The following is a 19,379-nucleotide window of genomic DNA, read 5'->3' as shown; positions in this document are numbered from 1 at the left end:
GTAGGAAAAACAGAAACAGTAATTTTCTGCCAAGACATTATCTGTTAAGTTGTAAACTGAAAACACAAAATACAATGCGTAATTAAAAAAAAAAAAAAAATCCTTCAAATTAATAAAGTAGCCTACATTGTGCCCTATTTAAAAACCTTTTCTTAAACTGTAAGTGACACCACTTAAAAATATATTTTTTCCAGAATGTGTAGATTTACTAGTTAATAAAATAATACAAAAAAAATATTTTTTTCTGAAATGTGTAAATGTTCAAAAATTCAATATTGTATTTAAATATATATATTTGTATTTTAATATTATTATACTTAGTTTTTAGTTTTACTAACAAATCTAAAGTAGCATTTCAGATCATATTCATAATCATATTTTCTGCTGAGACTTGAGTGATATACATGTGTATTTTATGCAGTTTTGCACTGGGATTACATAATGACATCACAACGTCATTCAGCAACTTTTAGCAACAAACTGTCCTGCCTTTAGCAACTTTCCCTGAAAATTAGCACGTACTGTAAACAAATAGAAAAGTGATAAGGAATGAGTATGCGTATTGTCGATGTACTTATATCTGAACGGAAAACGCTTGAGCAGTAAACGATACTCTTGCTACGGCTTTTAATATATCGTATCAATAAGTTATAGCAAGAGAACTGTACTCTTACTATGGCTTTTAATACATTATTCAAATAAGGTATCGCAAGACAACCCGTAGTAGTCGTTTAAAATGTTAACTGTTTATCATTACCCTCATCCCTCATCAGTGGGCGGGTGTTTCTGACGTCATTTTGGGATTAAAAGTCCACGGACTGCCCCATCACTGAGCACTGACACTTGATTCAGCAGGAAATTTGTCTGGAAGAAGACCACACAGGCATAAAAATGAATAAAATTTGGATACTGTGCTTTGCGGTGCTGTTCATCACCATACCATTTTCAACTCAGGTAAGTGCTATTATTTTTTTATTTATTGTCTTATAGAAAAGAATAAAAGGATTTGTGCACTTCTTTCATGTTTCACAAGTGTAATTAATAACATATGGAACTAAAGTGCATCCACATGTAGATCCAATGTTATGAGATCCCTCTCTAATATGGACACAGTAAATTGTTAGCACTTTTTCTGACTTTTCTTTGCCTTCACGGCTGGTGTAGGATACCCCCGTTCAAAAGTCAAGTGGAGGCACAGCAACTAGTACTTCCACAAATTCCAGCGCTGTAGGATTGGGTCCTGTTCCCACTACACTCTACCTGCTGATCCCAGCAGCCACCCTGGGCTTCATCCACAGTAGATGCTGAACTGATGGATGGAGATCGTTCACCGTAGATGACCAAGACTGAGACAGTGGCGAAATGGACAGCCATTCACCCAAAGAGCAAACTTTTCCACAAATCTTGAAGATGCCACAGCTCACATTTTTGTAATGGATTTTAAGTAATGATAATGAATACATTTGGAGAATTTCTCCAAGAGAGAACTGTTTGGTTACACCTGTTTTAGGGAGCCCAAAAGACACCAGCATCTCCTGCTACAGAACCACACCATCGGGCTCTTTGTCGTGTTTTGCTTCAAAGTCACTGTTTTAGACAGACCTCACCTACTCAATGGCAAATTCTCTTGGAAGAGTTTGTTTCTTCTATGCTCACTATATAACTGAGATGGTTATAGAACTCCATTACTTAAATCAGTAATCATTGTGCATTTAAAATTTCAGCCAATTTCCATTTCTATAATGATATTATGTACACTACAAATTTGAAATTTTACTATATGAATGTGATCAATGTACTCCATCTCAGAATATGTCTGTATGCAAAATTAAATGTGATGATTATATATGTTTGTATGTCATTTTTTCATTTAAACCAGTGTTAAAATTGTGTTCTTCTACGATGTATACAGCAATCAGAGTTTTATAATAGTTTATCCCCAAGCAATTAGATAAGTACAAATAAACTTAGCATAATCAGGATTTCCCATGCTTCTTAACAACAGACCGAGCAAAGCAACACAAGTTTATTAAGATAATAGGATGTAGAGTAGAAAACACAGGTATCCTGGATTAAAGTTTCTGAGAGATTTTAGTGTATTTGACATTTTAAAAACCGTTTTTATTTCGAAATCTTCTCAGACAGAGATAAAGAGGATGTACTGATAGAGGATGTGATTCTCCTCCTCAACCAATTGGCGGGCATTTATACACGTCACACATCAGTCACTGTGAGAATAAAACTCGCCGCCCTTCCCGCAACACCTAGCACAGACTTTCTCTTCCACACAAAACATCTCTAGAAGAAGAAGAAGAAGGCATAATCATGAATAAAATCCTGATGTTGTGCCTTGGGTTACTGCTTATAACCTTACCTTTTTCATCTCAGCAGGTAGGGACTGTGATTTCTTTCACTCTTGCCTTACAATTTTTTTTTTTTTTTTTTTTTTTTCAGTCTTTCCCATCTTCCTAAGTTATTCTTTGATCATTTTGTTATTAATTTTAATAAACTTTGGTACATTTGTTAATTATTAGTTGTGTGTACATGCAAAATGTTGATTATACAAGAAAGGTGTGTCAGTTCTCATGTAGATAAAAAAGCGTGGTTGGATTTTGTCTTCTCTGCTACTTAACATTACAGAATTTAAGTTAATTATTAAGTGTCAATAATTATTAAAATAGTAATAATACAAACAAAGTGCATTTTCAAGCAGTTTATCAAAATAAATTTTAAATTTAAAATAAATTGACATACGCTGTTAAAAAAAGGGGTGGGTAACCTCAAAGGGCATTGTGGTAACATCAAAATGAACTGTCTCTAATTACAGATCAAAAAATGGCTCTTAAATATGGCTGCATCAGCCTGATTAAACTTCGTTACACTAGCAAACATCATTTATAACAGTCTGATCAGGCAGAAATTAGTCTTAAGGCAGCCTAACAACTGCACTTTTCTACTTTTAAAAGTGCACATTACAGTAATATAAAATAAAAAAATATTATAAATAAAATAAATAGATAAATCTTCTAATTTATTCTGACTTTTTTGTCATGTTGGTGTAGGATACACAGCTAAATCAAGCAGTCAACGTAAATTCCACCTCTGGAAGTACTAAAAATTCAGGATTTGGTCCACTGCCCACCGCGCTGTGCCTGCTGATCCCAGCAGTCACCCTGGGCTTCATCCACAGTAGAACCTAAACTGTCTGGAGAATGTTTAGATGAAGAAGAGGAGCAAAGATGGACAGCCAGTCACATGAAGCCCAACGAAAAAGAAGCTCATCTGTTGTGTTTTAACCTTGCTTTAAATTGGACTCATCAGTCGCAACATTGTGCATGAATCTGATCACTGTAATCCACAAATTTCTCCAAAATATTTTTGTACTAACTGCGATAAATTGTAATGATTAAAAATGTGTCTACATGCGCAATTAAAGTGGATTCTTGTATATGTGTGTTGCATTTTATCCAAATTCAAATTAATATGTTATTTATGTGTTTAGATTGTAATATTGAAATCAAAACTGGATTGAACATTTATAATTCCTTTGACACTGTCAATATAATTAGTGTGATCTTGGCTTTGAAACAATCTGTTTGCCACACCTGTGTTGAGAGGAAGGAAGACGCATGTGTGCAGTCAGTTTTAACAACCGAACAAGCGCAAATACAAATACAGTTGAGGTCAAAATTTTGCATACACCTTGCAGAATCTGCAAAACGTTATTTTACCAAAGTAGGAGGGATCATACAAAATGCATGTTATTTTTTAGTTAGTACTGACCTGAATTTTATAATGGTTGAAATTATAAAAACGACTTCGTTCGGAAGTTTACATACACTTGATTCTTAATACTGTGTTGTCACCTGAATGATCCACAACAGTTTTTTTTAGTGATAGTTGTTCATGAGTCCCTTGTTAGTCCCTGCCCGCTGTTCTTCAGAAAAATCCTTCAAGTCCCACACTTTTTGGGGGGTTTATTAGAATTTTTGTGTATTTGAACCCGTTCCAACAATGACTGTATGATTTTGAGGGACTCATATGCAACTATTTCAGAAAGTTCAAACGCTCACTGATGCTTCTGAAGGAAAAATAATGCATTAAGAGCTGGGGGGTGAAAACTTTTGGACGGAATGAAGACGTACATTTTTCTTATTTTACCTAAATATCTTTTTTTTTTTTCATTTAGTACTGCCCTTCAGAAGCTACACAAAATGCGTACATGTTTCCCAGAAGACAAAATAAAGTACATTTACCCTAATCTTTAAATTCAAAAAGTTTTCACCCCCCACCTCTTAAAGCGTCATGTTTCCTTCTAAGGCATCAGTTAGTGTTTGAACCTTCTGTAATAGTTGCATATGAGTTCCTCAATTGTCCTCAGTGTGAAAAGTTGGATCTCAAAATCATAAAGTCATTGTTGGAAAGGGTTCAAATACACAAAAAATGCAGAAAAACCAAAGAATTTGTGGGACCTAAAGGATTTTTCTGAAGAACAGCAGGCAGTTTAACTGTTCAGGACAAACAAGGGACTCATGAACAATAAAAATATGCTGTCACAACATACAGCTAGTTTAATTAAAACACACACAGTTTCGTATCCACTACTCAGGACAATAATAGGACCACCACTCAAACAGACTCTCAGATCTCAAGTTTGTTTGCTTAGAATTCGATTCATTTGACATTTAAGAATAAAAAATTTTATAGTCTCAGCAATGGTCCAAGGCTTTTCACCTGCCCACATCCTCCGTCTTTGGAACAGATGTTTCCTTTTCTTCACCGTCTCACTACTTTTGTATCTATACTCACTTCAGTTACACTTCTTGAAACACTTATTTCAAACTGCTACTCTACCATCTTATTATATCCAGTTTTTCTATAGTACGCTTAAGCTTATTTAAGAGATGGCCTTCAATTTAATTTTAAACAAGTTTAAAAGTTTAACTTAAGTTTTAACCACAGACGTTAGACATTAGAGTGGTATAAGTGGTCAGCTCGAGCGAAACTCAAACAGGGAACTTCTGTATTTTAGAAAAGTGTTCATGAGAAACTACATTCGTCTCTTCATATCACGTGAAGAACACTTAAGCCTCCTGGGCTGACAGCAGGCCACTCAAGGAACATTCCCAGACACTCACGAGATGTTTGGTCAATAAGTGTGAGTCTCTATTGTCTGAGGTTTCAATTACCTTGGGACATTCCAAATAAAGACTGTTTCTTGAAATGATCCCATAGGGGAAAAACTGATGGTAGACTGAATGTCTTCGCTTTGTTGGACATTTACAGTAAACATCATACCTGTTTGCTGCTGATAAACAGCTGAGAATGTGGGATGATTTGTGGTATATTTGACCCCTGAATTGATCATTTAGAGTTGATATTAAAACAAACAGCTAAGAGCCTGTAATTACTTGACAAGAATGAATTATTGTTATTGTTTTCTAAACTACAAATTAATACTATTAAAACTACAACTATTAAAACTCGATTTCGGTGAGGAACTTCAGACAAAAGCAGGTAATAAGTGATATTAATCATGTTTAATATTTTGGATCCTTACATAATCATTACACAAATTCACAAAGGAAAAGTATTATGATTGTGTTCAGAGATAAAGCCCTTTCCTTTCATTTAACTTGCTACACTGTTTATGTTCAATGACGTTTAAGTCAGATCAACATGTTCTGAAATGCTCTTGAGAAGAAACTAGAGCAATAAGGGTGTTTTGTCCCTAAGCTCAAAGCACACCAGCATCTGTGCCTTCTGTACCTGACAGACATGAATGAGAACGTCTGTAACCCTCCCTCTGTCTCTTTGAAGATCTTTCAATCTGTTGTGTAAACGTGAAGGCAGAACACTGTTTGTGTTGACTTATCAATGGGCCATAGGATGGATATAGCCTGGCTGTTTGCAAAAACTCACTAATTTCTGCTTTTCTTTCAGAGATTGCCTCTCTCTCTTTTTATAAGCTACTTTTTAAAAATCTGGAAAGTGAAAATTTATAGGTTAATCTGTGGTTAGTGTAAGTCAAAACAGCAACCCACTCGTGCCCAATTTATTTTAAACACTCAGGTGGTGTGTGGAAACACAAAAATCCACAGCAGTGGCTCACGACACCCTAATGTGAGTACCTAGTTTGTATTTATACGTCAGAGAACATCTCAGTTAAAGTTTATTCATATTAAGGATGATACTTATAAAGTGTTAATACTTACTCTTATTCTAAGAATACCACAGCTGTAACGTTAACAGCACAGAGGAAATATATCATCACTTGCAAAACGTTTTTTAAAAGCTGATGAACAGCACCTTAAAATAGAAGACGCCATAACTGCAGCGTGTGCTTAGAATAAACAGAACGTTATTGTGCGTTGGTGTAAACACTAATATAGTTAGCATTATAGATAACATTACCGTTTTTGGTGTGCTTGCAACGCGAGCACCAAAAATAAATAGTACCCAATATATTCAATGATGTTGTGTGCAACGGCTGTGCCGCGTAGCGCCTGTTCTATTTCTATTTTCTGTTCATGTGTGCTTGCGCTAGACAAGTGGATTTGGAACGTTCGCGGTTTGGTCCGTTATCCGGATGCGCGGCCATATTGGAGATACTCGGATGTAAACAACAGCACTGGTTGCACGGTTCATGTAATACTGAATATGTTGTTCTGAAAGTGAAAGTAATGTGTTACGTTACTTTTGAGTTACACTCGCGTTACTTTTTAAATCTGGGCAGGGCTTGCTTGTTTTATTTTAATATGAATAGTTATATTTTTAGCAGATGTAAAAGCCCTGGCTTTCACACCAAAAAATGAAATGAATAAGCCTCAGGCTGAAGGAGAAATAAATGCACGAGGGTTCGACACTCTTCAGTAATAAAAAAAAAACCGGCACAAATGTTAAAAGGCACAAATGTTAGTCATTTTTGCTTTAGTATGGTTGAACTGGATCATCGAAGGTCAGTAGCAAAGACATTGTTTCATAAAATGGCATTAAATACATAAAGGAAATCTGTGTTATTTAACATATTGTTGCAGGTTCGCATCATATTCTGAGTTTGCATTTCACTGTTTTAATTCATTTTGATGAGTACTGAATCTGTTTTTTTCTGAGTGAGATGAATTATTGCATGTTCACATTTGTGACCTTGGACCGCAAAACCAGTCATAAGGGTCCATTTGTCAAAATTGAGCTTTATACATAATCTGGAAGCTGAATAAATAAGCCTTCCATTTATGTATGTTTTGTTAGGACAGGACATTATTTGACTGAGATACAACTATTTGAAAATATGGAATCTGAGGGTGCAAAAAAATCAAAATATTGAGAAAATCACCTTTAAAGTTGTCCAAATGATACTTATCAAAAATTATGTTTTGATATATTTACAGTAGGAATTTTACAAAATATCTTTATCTTTACTTAATTTCCTAATGATTTTTGGCATAAAAGAAAAATCAATAATTTTGACCCATACAATGTATTTTTGGCTATTGCTACAAATATACCCCAGCGACTTAAGACAGGATTTGTGGTCCAGGGTCACATTTACTTTAGAACTACAATAACATCATGTTTCCATGATGCACACAACACCTCTGCATTTCCAGTTCCTTTCAACATGGGGACAGGAGATTTGTCAGTCAATAAATGGGAAAACAAGGTAACTAGTGTTACTTTTTTGAAATTCTTTTTTTTCAAATTAAAAATTAATGCGTTACTTTACTAGTTACTTGAAAAAAGTAATATAATTAAGTAACTCACCTTACCCCCAACACTGGTAAAGATACTTACAAGTAGTGTTATTTAAGATATTAGCGTAATAGTTCACCTACCAGACCGGAAATGAGAGCAAACACAAATGTCAAGATTCTTGCCCTGGAAATCCTGGTTTGGCTAACCACAAATGCTTTTGTTCCTCAGACAGTTTTTTGCACTTCTTTTCTTGATTTGTTATAACTTTTGGCAGTCTATAGTACTCCAAATGTTTTCCCCAGTCTGACCAATTAGTACAGCCTAAGACACAACAATAATTGACCATTTTCAGCAGCAAAAATTTGCGCTTGGTTCAGTGGCATTGTTTACTTCAGAGCTGCCACTATGGGCAATTGATGACAAGCTATAAAAACACTAAAGAAACCATCACAGAAATTCTGTTGGTTTCCACCACAAACACCATTACAAACCATCAACTTCTAACCATTAAAACCATTAAAATGGGACATATTGCATTAGGATTTAATGGTTTTATCAAGCCACCAATAGAAGGTGACCAATTGACCTTTCGCAAACAGCTTGACTGACAGGTGATCTGACCAATCAGAATGCCAAATCTGCCATTTTGTCCGACAAACAAATCAGACAGGAGAGTAAATTTATTTTGGTGGACTTGAACTTGAAATAATGTGCGTGTTGACGTCTTTCCGCAGTTGAAATAAAATACATTCTGATGTTTATTCATGTTTTTTTGTGCTTTAAATAAATAAAAAAGATGATCGGTTCACATGTCGATTGATCTAATAAGGCAATACCTGTCGCAACTCATTAAGGAGCCACAAAACTGTATTTATTGTTTGCATTTATTTTATAAAAAGGCAACATTTTAAAGCTGAGACCTTGTTTCACACTAGAAGTGATCTGCTCTGTTGTTTGTCTGCGTGTTGTCAGTTTCCTCTTTGTTCCGCAATGTATGTGTGACATTGCGCCATTGTTTGTCTCTCATTGTTGTGTCAGTTGGCTGTAGAGACCAACAGGCACCATTACAGTTTCCATTAAAACCAGTACAATTTCCATTATAACCTGTAAAACCATTACAAATTCTGTGATGGTTTCTATTGTTTGTTTTTGTTTTTTTTCTGTTGGTCAGCACAGCAAATTAGTATGACTGAAATCTTTGTGAACCTACCAATCACAGATTTCTATTGACATTTCTGTATTTCATCCATGTAACTTCACTGGAAAGGGCTTTATTCTCTCTATCTTCCCTACAGGGTCATCATGGTGAACTGAACAAAACAGCTAGATCACTATCTGTTCTACAGAAAACAGACGTGGTAAAAATGACTTGTCTAAAAATGTTGCAACATTGATGTCACTGATAGATGTGGTTTTGTTTTGCTCTTTTAAGAGTGATAACTGCTTGATACGAATAACAGCTGTAAACTACTACGTGCCCACTGGGTCTAAATGGCCCTATTTTTTGAAGCAGAAGCTATTTCTTGTTAATGTGCGAAAATTTTGTTTCATTAGCCACTATGGGTAAATAGCCGGAAGTATAATAAAGTTCAGTAAACGATGAAACTGTTTGCGCTGCTGACTAATTAAGATGGAGACGAAATCAATGTGAGCAATTTTGTTTGAAGTGAAAGACCCAAAATGCTGCTTTGTTTTAAAGTGTCTTCTGTGTGAGCTGTGCTCCGACAATGGACTTTTTTGCCTCTCAAAATGTTGGATAACATGTGCATGTGTTTCGTCATTATTCTCTGTTCAGAAGATTATCTGGTTTCCTGTGTTTCTCATTTAAATAAACAGAAAAGATCTAGCTAGCTGACACAGCATAGATTTAGATTTAAAAAACTGAAATGTTTGTTGTGTGTATGTTTCTGTGCATTCACACTTCTGACACTGAGGGACTACAGATGGCCAGTATATTTGGTCAAGACGGAAATGAGTTTATCTGCTAACTGATTAAATTAGATCAGCTTCCTGTTGTGCTACTGTGAGAATCACATTCAATTGTAACTAACCAATGAGCAGCCTTCCAGGACTAATCACTGAAGTACTGTATGTGTCTTGGGCCAGCGTGTGTGTGTGCTGTGGCCAGGTGTAATTTCATTAGTGCCTCTGTCTTTCTCTGTCTAGGCTGTTGAGAACAGTCCTCACAATTAGAACAGATACTTCACAAGAGGCAGCAGCCAGAAATGGCAGATGCACAAAATATTAAGAAGCACAACTGTTTTGAACTTTGATAATAAGAAATGTTTCTTAAGCATCAAAATCAGCACATTACAATGATTTCTGAAGGATCATTTGAAACTGAAGACTGGAGTAATGATGCTGAAAATTCAGCGTTGCATCACAGGAATAAAGTACATTTTAAAATAGATTCAAATGGAAATCAGTGATATTAAATTGTAATAATATTTGTGTTTTTTTTCTGTATTTTTGATCAAATAAATGCAGCCTTGGTGAGCACATGAAATTGGTGCTTTTTTCTACTTGGAAAAAGTGAAAAATAAAATGTTTAACCAATATTTTTTAACCCTTAAGCGGTACGGTCCCACATATGGGATTCTTATTTCTGTGCCCCTGGGAGTACGGTGTGTCACGTGACAATCATGACGCGTCGCCATGGAAACAATAAAAGGAACGTTCTAAAATAACGGTCGCCTAAAAAAAACTCACTCTGGGGGGTCAGATAGAATATTTTAAACTCACCAGGGAAAGGGTTAAATAGTCATGAAATAAAGACACGAAAATGTATTGTGCCATCTCAGGCTATGTAATATATTATTTTATGACTATTTTTCTACCTCATGTTTTGGTATTTTTGTCAACCCTATTACTGACACAAGCGTTACTAGATACTATAGTTAAATTAGAACTCATATGCCACTGAATAATATAGGCTCAATAATATACCAGTGGAGACCTTTAAAATGTTTGAATTTTACACAGACAATCTGTGTCATAATGTCATCCCTGTAACCCTTGTCAAAACCTGTTACTCAAAAAAGTAGCAGGTTGGCAGTAACAGGTTTGACAATTTCAAACAAATTTGCTAATTGCTAGCTAATAGTTAAGTTCACAAAGTTCACACTTTGAAAGGATTTTGCTTGTAGATATTAATTATATTAAATGTAGGAAATAGTTGTTCAAATTTACATTTTAAAAATGGAAACAGGATTGACATTGCATCATGGCCTCCTCAGTCTAGTCTCATAAATCATCAAAAATAAAACATTATAGAGAAGTGGAAAAAAACATGCTCATGTTTTAAGTGTTGGAATCCTGGTTGAGAGATTACTCAACTAGAGAGATAACTTCCTAGAAGTGTCACTTGAATGTACATTATTTTTACAAGTTGTTTTTTTTTTTTTTTTTTTTTTTTGTGATAATGATGAGGGTAACAGGGCTGACATCTGAAAATGGATAAAATCAGGGGACACCAATAAAATGCTTAATATTTTATAGGAAAATGCATACTTATGCCAAAAACATTGCTTAATAATGATACTATTGTCACACCCCTGTGGACTGTTTTTTGTGTTGTTCCCTCTTGTATGCCCTTATTTGGTCCTTCCTGTTCCGTCTTTTATTATTACATCACTGTTTAATCGATTACACCTGTTTCCCCCGATTGGTCGTTGTATTTAAGTTTGGTTGTGTTCATTCACTCATGGAATGAGATTTCTTTCAAAAATGTTTAATAAAAATGACTTTTATATAATATACTACATCATTTTTAAAGATTAACTTTTCATTTCTGTTCATTTATAAACACTATTTCAAGATTTTCAGAAGCATTTATGAAAGTTACAGACCTTTCAAAAGTAAGTCTGTAATTTATGTTCTTTCATTTGTGTGTAGACATCGTTTATTAGTGTTGAACATGATTATGACTGTGTGCTGAACAAAACAACACACTGTTGTGTTCTAAATTAACCTAAATTAACTTATCAAATCTGATCAATGATTTCAGCCCAATTAACACAAGAATCTTACGGTAAACAGCATCAGACATAATTAAATTATCAACAAAAACAAAATCTTATGAATCGCAACCTGACTTTTGGTGGAAAGACACCAGCTCCCTTTAGTTAATAACCTCAGCCATAAAAAGAAATTATAAATAACTCTGCATTCTGTACTTAACTGAAGCTCATTTCCGGGGTATAAAAGCTATTGTCATTCGTTAGAAACAGGATGTGTGCACTTTCAGAGCATGGTTAAACTGTGACCACAATTGAGGTTGGCTGCTTTAGTTGTGCAAACTGCAAACTGTGGATTCAGTAATGTTTTTCTGGAAAACGACAACCATTCTCTTACACTACAAGTTACTTATATGTGACCCTGAACCACAAAACCAGTCGTAAGAGTCAATTTTTCCAAATTGAGATTTATACTTATTTATGAAATAAATAAGCTTTCCACTGATGTATGGTTTGCTATGAGAAAACAATATTTGGTCGAGATACAACTATTTGAAAATGTGGAATCTGACGGTGCAACAAAAATAAAACATTGAGAAAACCACCCTTAAAGTTGTCCAAATAAAGTTCTTAACATTGCATATTACTAATCCAAAATTAAGTTTTGATATATCTACAGTAGGAATTTTGCAAAATATCTTATATCCTAATGATTTTTGGCATAAAACAAAAAATCAATCATTTTGACCCATACTGTGTATTTTTGGCAATTGCTACAAATATACCCCAGCGACTTAAGACCGGTTTTGTGGTCCAGGATCACATATTGTCTGAATTGACTCATCGCAAACAGCTTGAATGACAGGCGACCTGATCAATCAAAATGCCGAATCTGCCGTTCTATCTGACAAGCAATTCAGACAGGAGAGTAGATTAACTTAAACGTAAAACATTGTGTATATAAAATACATTCTGACGATCGGTTCACGTGTCATTGATCCGATTTTCATTTTAAAGCTGAGACCTTGTTTCTTACCAGAAGTAAGTTACCAGAATGTTTGTCGGTATGATGTCAGTTTCCTCTTTGCTTCGCAATGTATTTTTTCACTACGTGAGAACATGTGTAGTGTGAGAGTGGGATTGTTTGTCAGACATAACAACAGTAACTCCATCTACCATCTAGACTTTATTGTCCTCATAATGTTAACCAATAGAATTGCTACAGAAATTGGAAGATTTCTTGCACAATCAATGGCTCCACTCATGCCAATGCTGTAGAATAAATATAAGTTGTATTTGGAGAAAACAAAGCAGAATGAATGATACCGTACAGAACACATTCTAAAACAGAGACAGTCTCATATGGATCCAGTGTGTGCTCATAGCATTCACACTCACATTCTCACTTCTTATGTACATAGACACCAAATTTAACCATCACAGGTTTCATTTCCTCTGAACTTGAATCAGTTCAGTCTGTACATTTTGATTATGATCCTATTGTATGTGTCCTTTCTCTTACTGATCGCTCAAGCTCTCTCTCATCTGCGTCACTGTGAAAACTGATCATTGGAAAGCTGACTTGTTGCTCCATCCAGTGGGCTACTGTCAACAACTTCCAGTCCTGTAGCCTCTGACCAATCAGCTGCAGGCCGATTGGAAGACCTCGGCGCGAGAGGGCTGTTGGTACCGTGACAGCAGGCAAACCTGTGGCAGAAGATCATGGAAATACTTGAAATACACATATTTTGGCTTAGAAAAGATTAGAAAAATATGAATGAATTTTGCTTTGTCAGTTGGTTGGTTCATTGATTCATTAAAACCCTAATGTAAATTGTTTACACTGCTTTAAGAAAAAACCCTGATGTACTCAGAGGCTCACATGCCCTTCTAAGTTGTTGTTGTCGCGCAAAATGACCTCAGTAAGGTTAATTCGCCTGATACAAATCACATTTGCACAGGTAAGACAGATAAGCCCTCAAGGACACACAAAGTATGCACCTCTATGGAACCTTTTCTGAGTAATTTCTCTCTCAAATCCACTTCCTGTGCATACCTGCCATGTTGACAGGCTGGGTGAAGATGTCCTCCTGAGCACTGCGTGTTCGGTTGTCTTCCCGTATGAAGTCGGAGTAGCGCACTGCATCGCTTAATGTTGTGGGTGTCAGGAGAACGTCTATGCCAGAGCGGAACACGTTTGTAAAATCTTCAGTGATAAGACGCCGCATTTGTTGAGCCTTCATAAAGTAACGCTCGTAGTTCCTGAGAAGACAGGGAGTGACGTAAAGATTTGCAATCCTGATATCTGTAACTCATCTATGAGAGCAAAACTAAGACAGCTGTGTAAAAACACACTATTGCACAGCAGGATTTACACCATAATCTTCAAAAGTGCTACTTTGTTTTTAGTAAAAATAAAAATAAATAAATAATGGCTGTCAAATGATTAATTGCAATTAATCGCATACAAAATAAAAGTTTTGCCTAAAAGTTGAGTTTGCCTAATATGGCTGTGTACTGTGTGTAATTATAATGTATATATAAATACACACAAATTAATGTATATATTTAAGAGAAATATTTATGTACACTATATATATATATATATATATATATATATATACACGTTATAAAAAATACATATACTTGAAAATATTTCTTAAATATATACATGAATGTGTTTGTATTTATATATAAAAACACATACAGTAAACATATATATTAGGCAAATTCAAACTTTTATTTTGTGTAAGTGACTAACGTTTCTTTTCACATACATTTTTTTAACCAAATAACTTCAAGAAAGTGCATGTTATGTTAGAATAACTTTTTTAGATATCTAAGGCTTAAATTAAGACCGCTACCGTTACTATGTTTTTAAAAGAAATCTGTTATTTTCACCAAAGCTGCATTTATTATTTGAACAAAAATGCAGTAAAAAGGAATATTGTAAAATATTATTACAATTTAAAATAACTGATTTCTATTATAATATATTTTAAAATGCAATTTATTCCTGTTATGGCAAAGCTGAATTTTAAGCAGACATTACTCTAGTCTTCAGTGTCATTTTAGTTAATCAATGTAATGCATTACTGTTGTAATGCAACACTATATATATATATATATATATATATATATATATATATATATATATATTAACCACATTAGTTAACATGAACTAAGAATGAACAATACTTCTACAGCATTTATTAATCTTAATGTTAATTTCAGCATTTACTAATGCATTATTAAAATCACAAGTTGTAAACATTAGTTAATGCACTGTGAACTAACATGAACAAACAATGAATGACTGTATTTTTATTAACTAACATTAACAAAGATTAATAAATAGTGTAATAAATGCATTGTTCATTGTTTGATCATGTTAGTTAATACATGAACTAATATTAACAAATCTAACCTTATTGTAAAGTGTTACCATTAAGATTAATAAATGCTTAAGAAGTGCTTTTAATTGTTAGTTCATGTTAACTAATGTAGTTAACTAAACTGAACAAATTAAACCTGATGCCAAACTTTTGACTGTCTGTCTAACTAGAAATAAAATTGTAGTACCAATGCAGTAGTAGAAATTAAGTTTTGTTTTGAGAAGTGGTCAGAGCTTATGGGTAAGTAAGCGCAAGTTACTAACAACACAGCTTACCAGAATACATCTTGTACATTATCTGATTGCGTGTAAACACTATGAATGACCTACAAAAGAAGGGATCTGAAAGGGATCTGAGATAAAAGTGGTTCTCTTTTTGAGGCTCTTACGATTTCAGTAGGAAGTAGTTTCCTGAGAGGATTCGTCCACGAACCACATTGTTGAAGCCTTCATGTCGTGTGGTGGCGTACATGGCATCTGTGGAGCTGTCGACTGTACTACGATGGCCTGAGGAGAAAAAAGGGGAGATTTGCAGAAACATCACTTTTTAAAACTTAAATGGAGATGTTAAAATTTGATCTTGTAGTTGTAGCTTTGAAATTACACCTACATTTTGAATCAGTCATGTATGTTATGTGTTATGTGACAGTTTTAGACGTGTTTGAGCTTTACATACCGTATTCAAGCCCATCAAAACGTGCCATGTTGGATGCAACCTCACAGCAACACAGAACGTGGTAACAGACGATGGAGTGCTGTGTGTGTGGCAGAGATACCTCTTGTACCCGCGCCCCTGCCTGCTCGAACATGGTTGCGACTCGACTCCACTGGGCCAGAGTGTCTTCAGACAGACCCGGGGCATGATATTCCTAACATCATAAAAAACTCTATTACAATATCATACAATTACTGGTTAACTTTTTGATGTAATTTATGAGTTATTATTTCACCCAAAAATCAGAAAAAAGAATTACATTATTTTTTTCTGCATTGTCTAGTTACAGTGCCAAGCATATTTGGCCTAAATTCCAGTCAAAAGTCAAAAGTTTTTGAACTGTAAGATTTTTAATGTTTTTTTTTTTTCTTTTAAAGAATTCTCTTCTGCTCACCAAGTCTGCATTTATTTGATCCGAAGTACAGCAAAAACAGTAAAATGTTGAAATTATTTTACTATTTAAAATAACTGTTTTCTTTTTGAATATATTTTAAAATGTATTTTTTTTCCTGTGATCAAAGCTACATTTTCAGTATCATTACTCCAGTCTTCAGTGTCACATGATCCTGAGAGAAATCATTCTAATATGCTGATTTGCTGTTCAAAAAAATATTATCAATATTTAAAACAGTTGAATACATTTTTTTCTTTGATAAATAGAAAGATCCAAAGATCAGCATTTATCTGAAATAAAAAGCTATTGGTACATTACACACTATACTGTTTAAAAGCTTGGGTGAGGGGAAAGAAATTACAGAAATTAATACTTTTATTTAGAAAGGATGCTTTAAATTGATCAAAAGTGATGATAAAAGACATGTATAATGTCACAAAAGAGATCTATTTCAGATAAATGCTGTCTGAACTTTCTATTCATCAAAGAAACCTGAAAAAATTCAACTCAGCTGTTTTCAACAACAATAGTAAATATTTTTTGAGCAGCAAATCAGCATATTAGAATGGTTTCTGAAGGATCACGTGACTGGAGTAGTGATGCTAAAAATTCCGCATTGAAATCACAGGAGTAAATTACATTTTAAAATATATTCAAATGGTAAACAGTTATTGTAAAAAGTAAAAATGTTTAAAAATTGTACTGTTTTTACTGTACTTTGGATCAAATAAATGCAGGCTTGGTGAGCAGAAGAGACTTTTTTAAAAAAAAAAAAAAAAAGCATCCTACTGTTCAAAAACTTTTGACCTCAGTGTATATGGTTTGTGTTCAGCTGTAAAACCAATGATTGTTTGAATCTTTGCGGTATTAGCACTTCTCACCCTTCTGCTGTTTACCAAATTGAGCTGCTGTCACACTGTGGATGGTGTGAATGCAGCTTTACCTTTGGTATGCCGACACATATGTCTCTAATGTCAAAGTGTTCAGGAAGACTGGTTGGGGTGCTGGGTGCCTGGACAGTTGTTGAGTCTCTCTCATCTCGGCCCTGCAAAATCCCTGAAAAACACAACCACATGAAAACAAAGTACAGATTTAAATCAGTGACCCTCAAATGTTCATATAACACTCAGCAGCTCTCATACTCAAGACAGTGGCAACATCATGGACACTCCTGGTCATGATTCCCGGCACATCCATCGAGTTGACCAGAGGGATGAGTCCGTGACGAGAAAGCAGGCCGTAAGTGGGTTTCAGAGCCACGACTCCACAGAGAGAACCAGGGTTCCGTGTAGAGCCTCCTGTATCAGATCCCAAAGCTCTAAAAGAAAAGACACAGATATATAAACATATTATCTAAAGCCTCACGTAACAACTCACATAACAATTCACAGTGTGTACATGAACACCTATCAATCAAATGCAGATTACTACATTGCTAAATAAATACATTTTGCTCAGTTAGGCACCAATAAGGGGTCACAATGGTCACCAGAGTTAGAAATGTGTTAATGTATGTCTACAGGCTAAAATATTTAACTATATGATGTATTGTTTTAGATATACAGAGAACTATTCCTCTGTCTAAGAATCTAATCAATCTTAGAGCACTTGCTCAAATACATAAACTAAGCTTTATGAACATGCTTTTATTGAAGCAAAAGTCCAGGCATATTATTAAAAGCAGCTTGCGTGATTTTCTAGAGTGTTTTACACTCACAGGAAGCTGCTGAGAGATGCCACTGCTGCTCCACTACCTCCTGAACTTCCTCCTGAGATTAGCCAGTCAGAATCTGGATCTTCTGTGCTCTGTTCACGGTATTGGGTTGTGTAGCTCCATGGGTTACGAACTGGACCAAACACCCCATCTGTACTTCCAGATCTTAAGAAAGACAGAGTTGCATAAGCAAAGTCTATTAATTCTAAACAGATATACCGTTTTTTTTATAAAGTATTTGCACTACAAATGGTTGGTAAGTGTTTTAATCTTTTTAAAAGTCACCAAGGATGCATTTATTTGATCAAAAAACACGTGTGACTCTTACCCCATTGCAAACTCATCTAAATTAGTTTTTCCAACAAGAACTGCTCCTTGATCCAACAGCTTTTGCACAACTGTAGCATTAAATGGAGGAACATAACCTACAAACCCAAACACACAAAAATCATCCGTTAATATCCGTAAATGTTTCTATGCTTCAGTTTTGTGTTAATGCACTTTAGCTGACCTTTAAGCATGCTTGAAGCACAGGTGGACTCGATGTTCTCCGTGCAGAAGTTGTCTTTTACAGAGAAAGGAATGCCGTCCAGAGGACCGAGAGGTTTACCTTGTGAGAAAATACATGGAGCACATGTAAATTATTATTTAGCCATAAACAAAATACATTTTAACGACACACACACACCTGTGCGAAGCCTGCTGTCTGCTTTCTGTGCTTGCTCCATAGCCGTCTCCTCTGTAATTGTGATAAATGCATTCAGGTAACGTGTCCTTTGTATCTGGTTGATGCATTTCCTGCAAAGCTCAGTGGCGGACACCCTCCCATCCCTCAGTGCCTGGGACACCTGTAAGTAGGCATTTTTTAAAAACATTTAGAGTGTTGGGTAATTTTAGTAGTCTTTTTGAACAGTACGAGTTTTAATAATGATGCTAAAAATTCAGCTTTGAGATCACAGGAATAAATAATATTTTTAAATGTATTAAAATAGAAAACAGTTATTTTAAATAGTAAAAAATACTTCAAAATTTTACTGTTTTTGCTGTACTTTGGATCAAATAAATGCAGGCTTGGTGACTTCTTCAAAAACATTAAAAATCTTACTGTTCAAAAACTTTTGATTGGTAGTGTATAATAATACGTTTAGATAAACTAAAATAAAAATGTCATTATACCCTGGTGTTTTAAGGTCTCCCAGTCTCGTCAGACTGGTTTATTGCCTGAATTTTTTAGAAGAAGTTTTGAACTGGCAACATTATGTAACACGATGCCAAGAAAAACAGTGAATATTCATGAAGTTACAATTTTGGTTACGAGTAAGTGTATAGGTTAACTAAAGATAAAATAAAAGCAGACCTCTCTTATGGACAGGCCAAGCATCGCTGCTGCAGGACGATATGCCGCACTGGAGGCTGACATGACACTTCCCGTTGACCTCGATGACGTCCCATCATCTTTGCTTTCTGATTGGTCAATCGAAGGGCGCTGCGGGCTGTGATTGGTTCACTGT

General features: G+C 34.9%; 1 protein-coding gene and 1 long non-coding RNA gene across 2 annotated transcripts; one reads left to right on the top strand and one right to left on the bottom strand.

Moving 5' to 3' along the window:
- The first annotated feature begins 802 nt into the window (after positions 1 to 802).
- Positions 803 to 3,448, top strand: LOC127180222 (uncharacterized). The gene is made up of 3 exons (XR_007829601.1): positions 803 to 954; positions 1,165 to 2,391; positions 3,063 to 3,448. It is a non-coding gene; the product is annotated as an uncharacterized LOC127180222 (long non-coding RNA).
- Positions 3,449 to 12,818: 9,370 nt separating this feature from the next.
- On the bottom strand, positions 12,819 to 19,305 carry qrsl1 (glutaminyl-tRNA amidotransferase subunit QRSL1). Its single transcript, XM_051132618.1, has 11 exons — positions 19,226 to 19,305; positions 18,557 to 18,716; positions 18,380 to 18,478; positions 18,197 to 18,293; positions 17,872 to 18,033; positions 17,297 to 17,472; positions 17,098 to 17,210; positions 15,722 to 15,914; positions 15,435 to 15,552; positions 13,708 to 13,913; positions 12,819 to 13,358 (listed from the first exon to the last, which is right to left on the bottom strand). Exons 1-11 carry the CDS (start codon positions 19,286 to 19,288, stop codon positions 13,141 to 13,143), a joined length of 1,605 nt encoding a protein of 534 aa, XP_050988575.1. The 5' UTR covers positions 19,289 to 19,305; the 3' UTR covers positions 12,819 to 13,140.
- Positions 19,306 to 19,379: the final 74 nt, after the last annotated feature.

The sequence above is a fragment of the Labeo rohita genome, chromosome 17 (genome assembly GCF_022985175.1).
Source record: "Labeo rohita strain BAU-BD-2019 chromosome 17, IGBB_LRoh.1.0, whole genome shotgun sequence".
Taxonomy (NCBI): domain Eukaryota; kingdom Metazoa; phylum Chordata; class Actinopteri; order Cypriniformes; family Cyprinidae; genus Labeo; species Labeo rohita.
This window is presented reverse-complemented; position numbering and strand designations above follow the sequence as displayed.

What these genes read in the sequence shown, in the direction of transcription:
- qrsl1 (XM_051132618.1), bottom strand. Translation starts at nt 19,288, where the DNA reads ATGTCAGCCTCCAGTGCGGCATATCGTCCTGCAGCAGCGATGCTTGGC. An exon ending in AGACAGCAGGCTTCGCACAG is followed by an intron (nt 18,479 to 18,556) that starts GTGTGTGTGTGT and finishes TTTTCTCACAAG; the next exon opens with GTAAACCTCTCGGTCCTCTG. An exon ending in TATGTGTCGGCATACCAAAG is followed by an intron (nt 15,915 to 17,097) that starts GTAAAGCTGCAT and finishes TTATGATGTTAG; the next exon opens with GAATATCATGCCCCGGGTCT.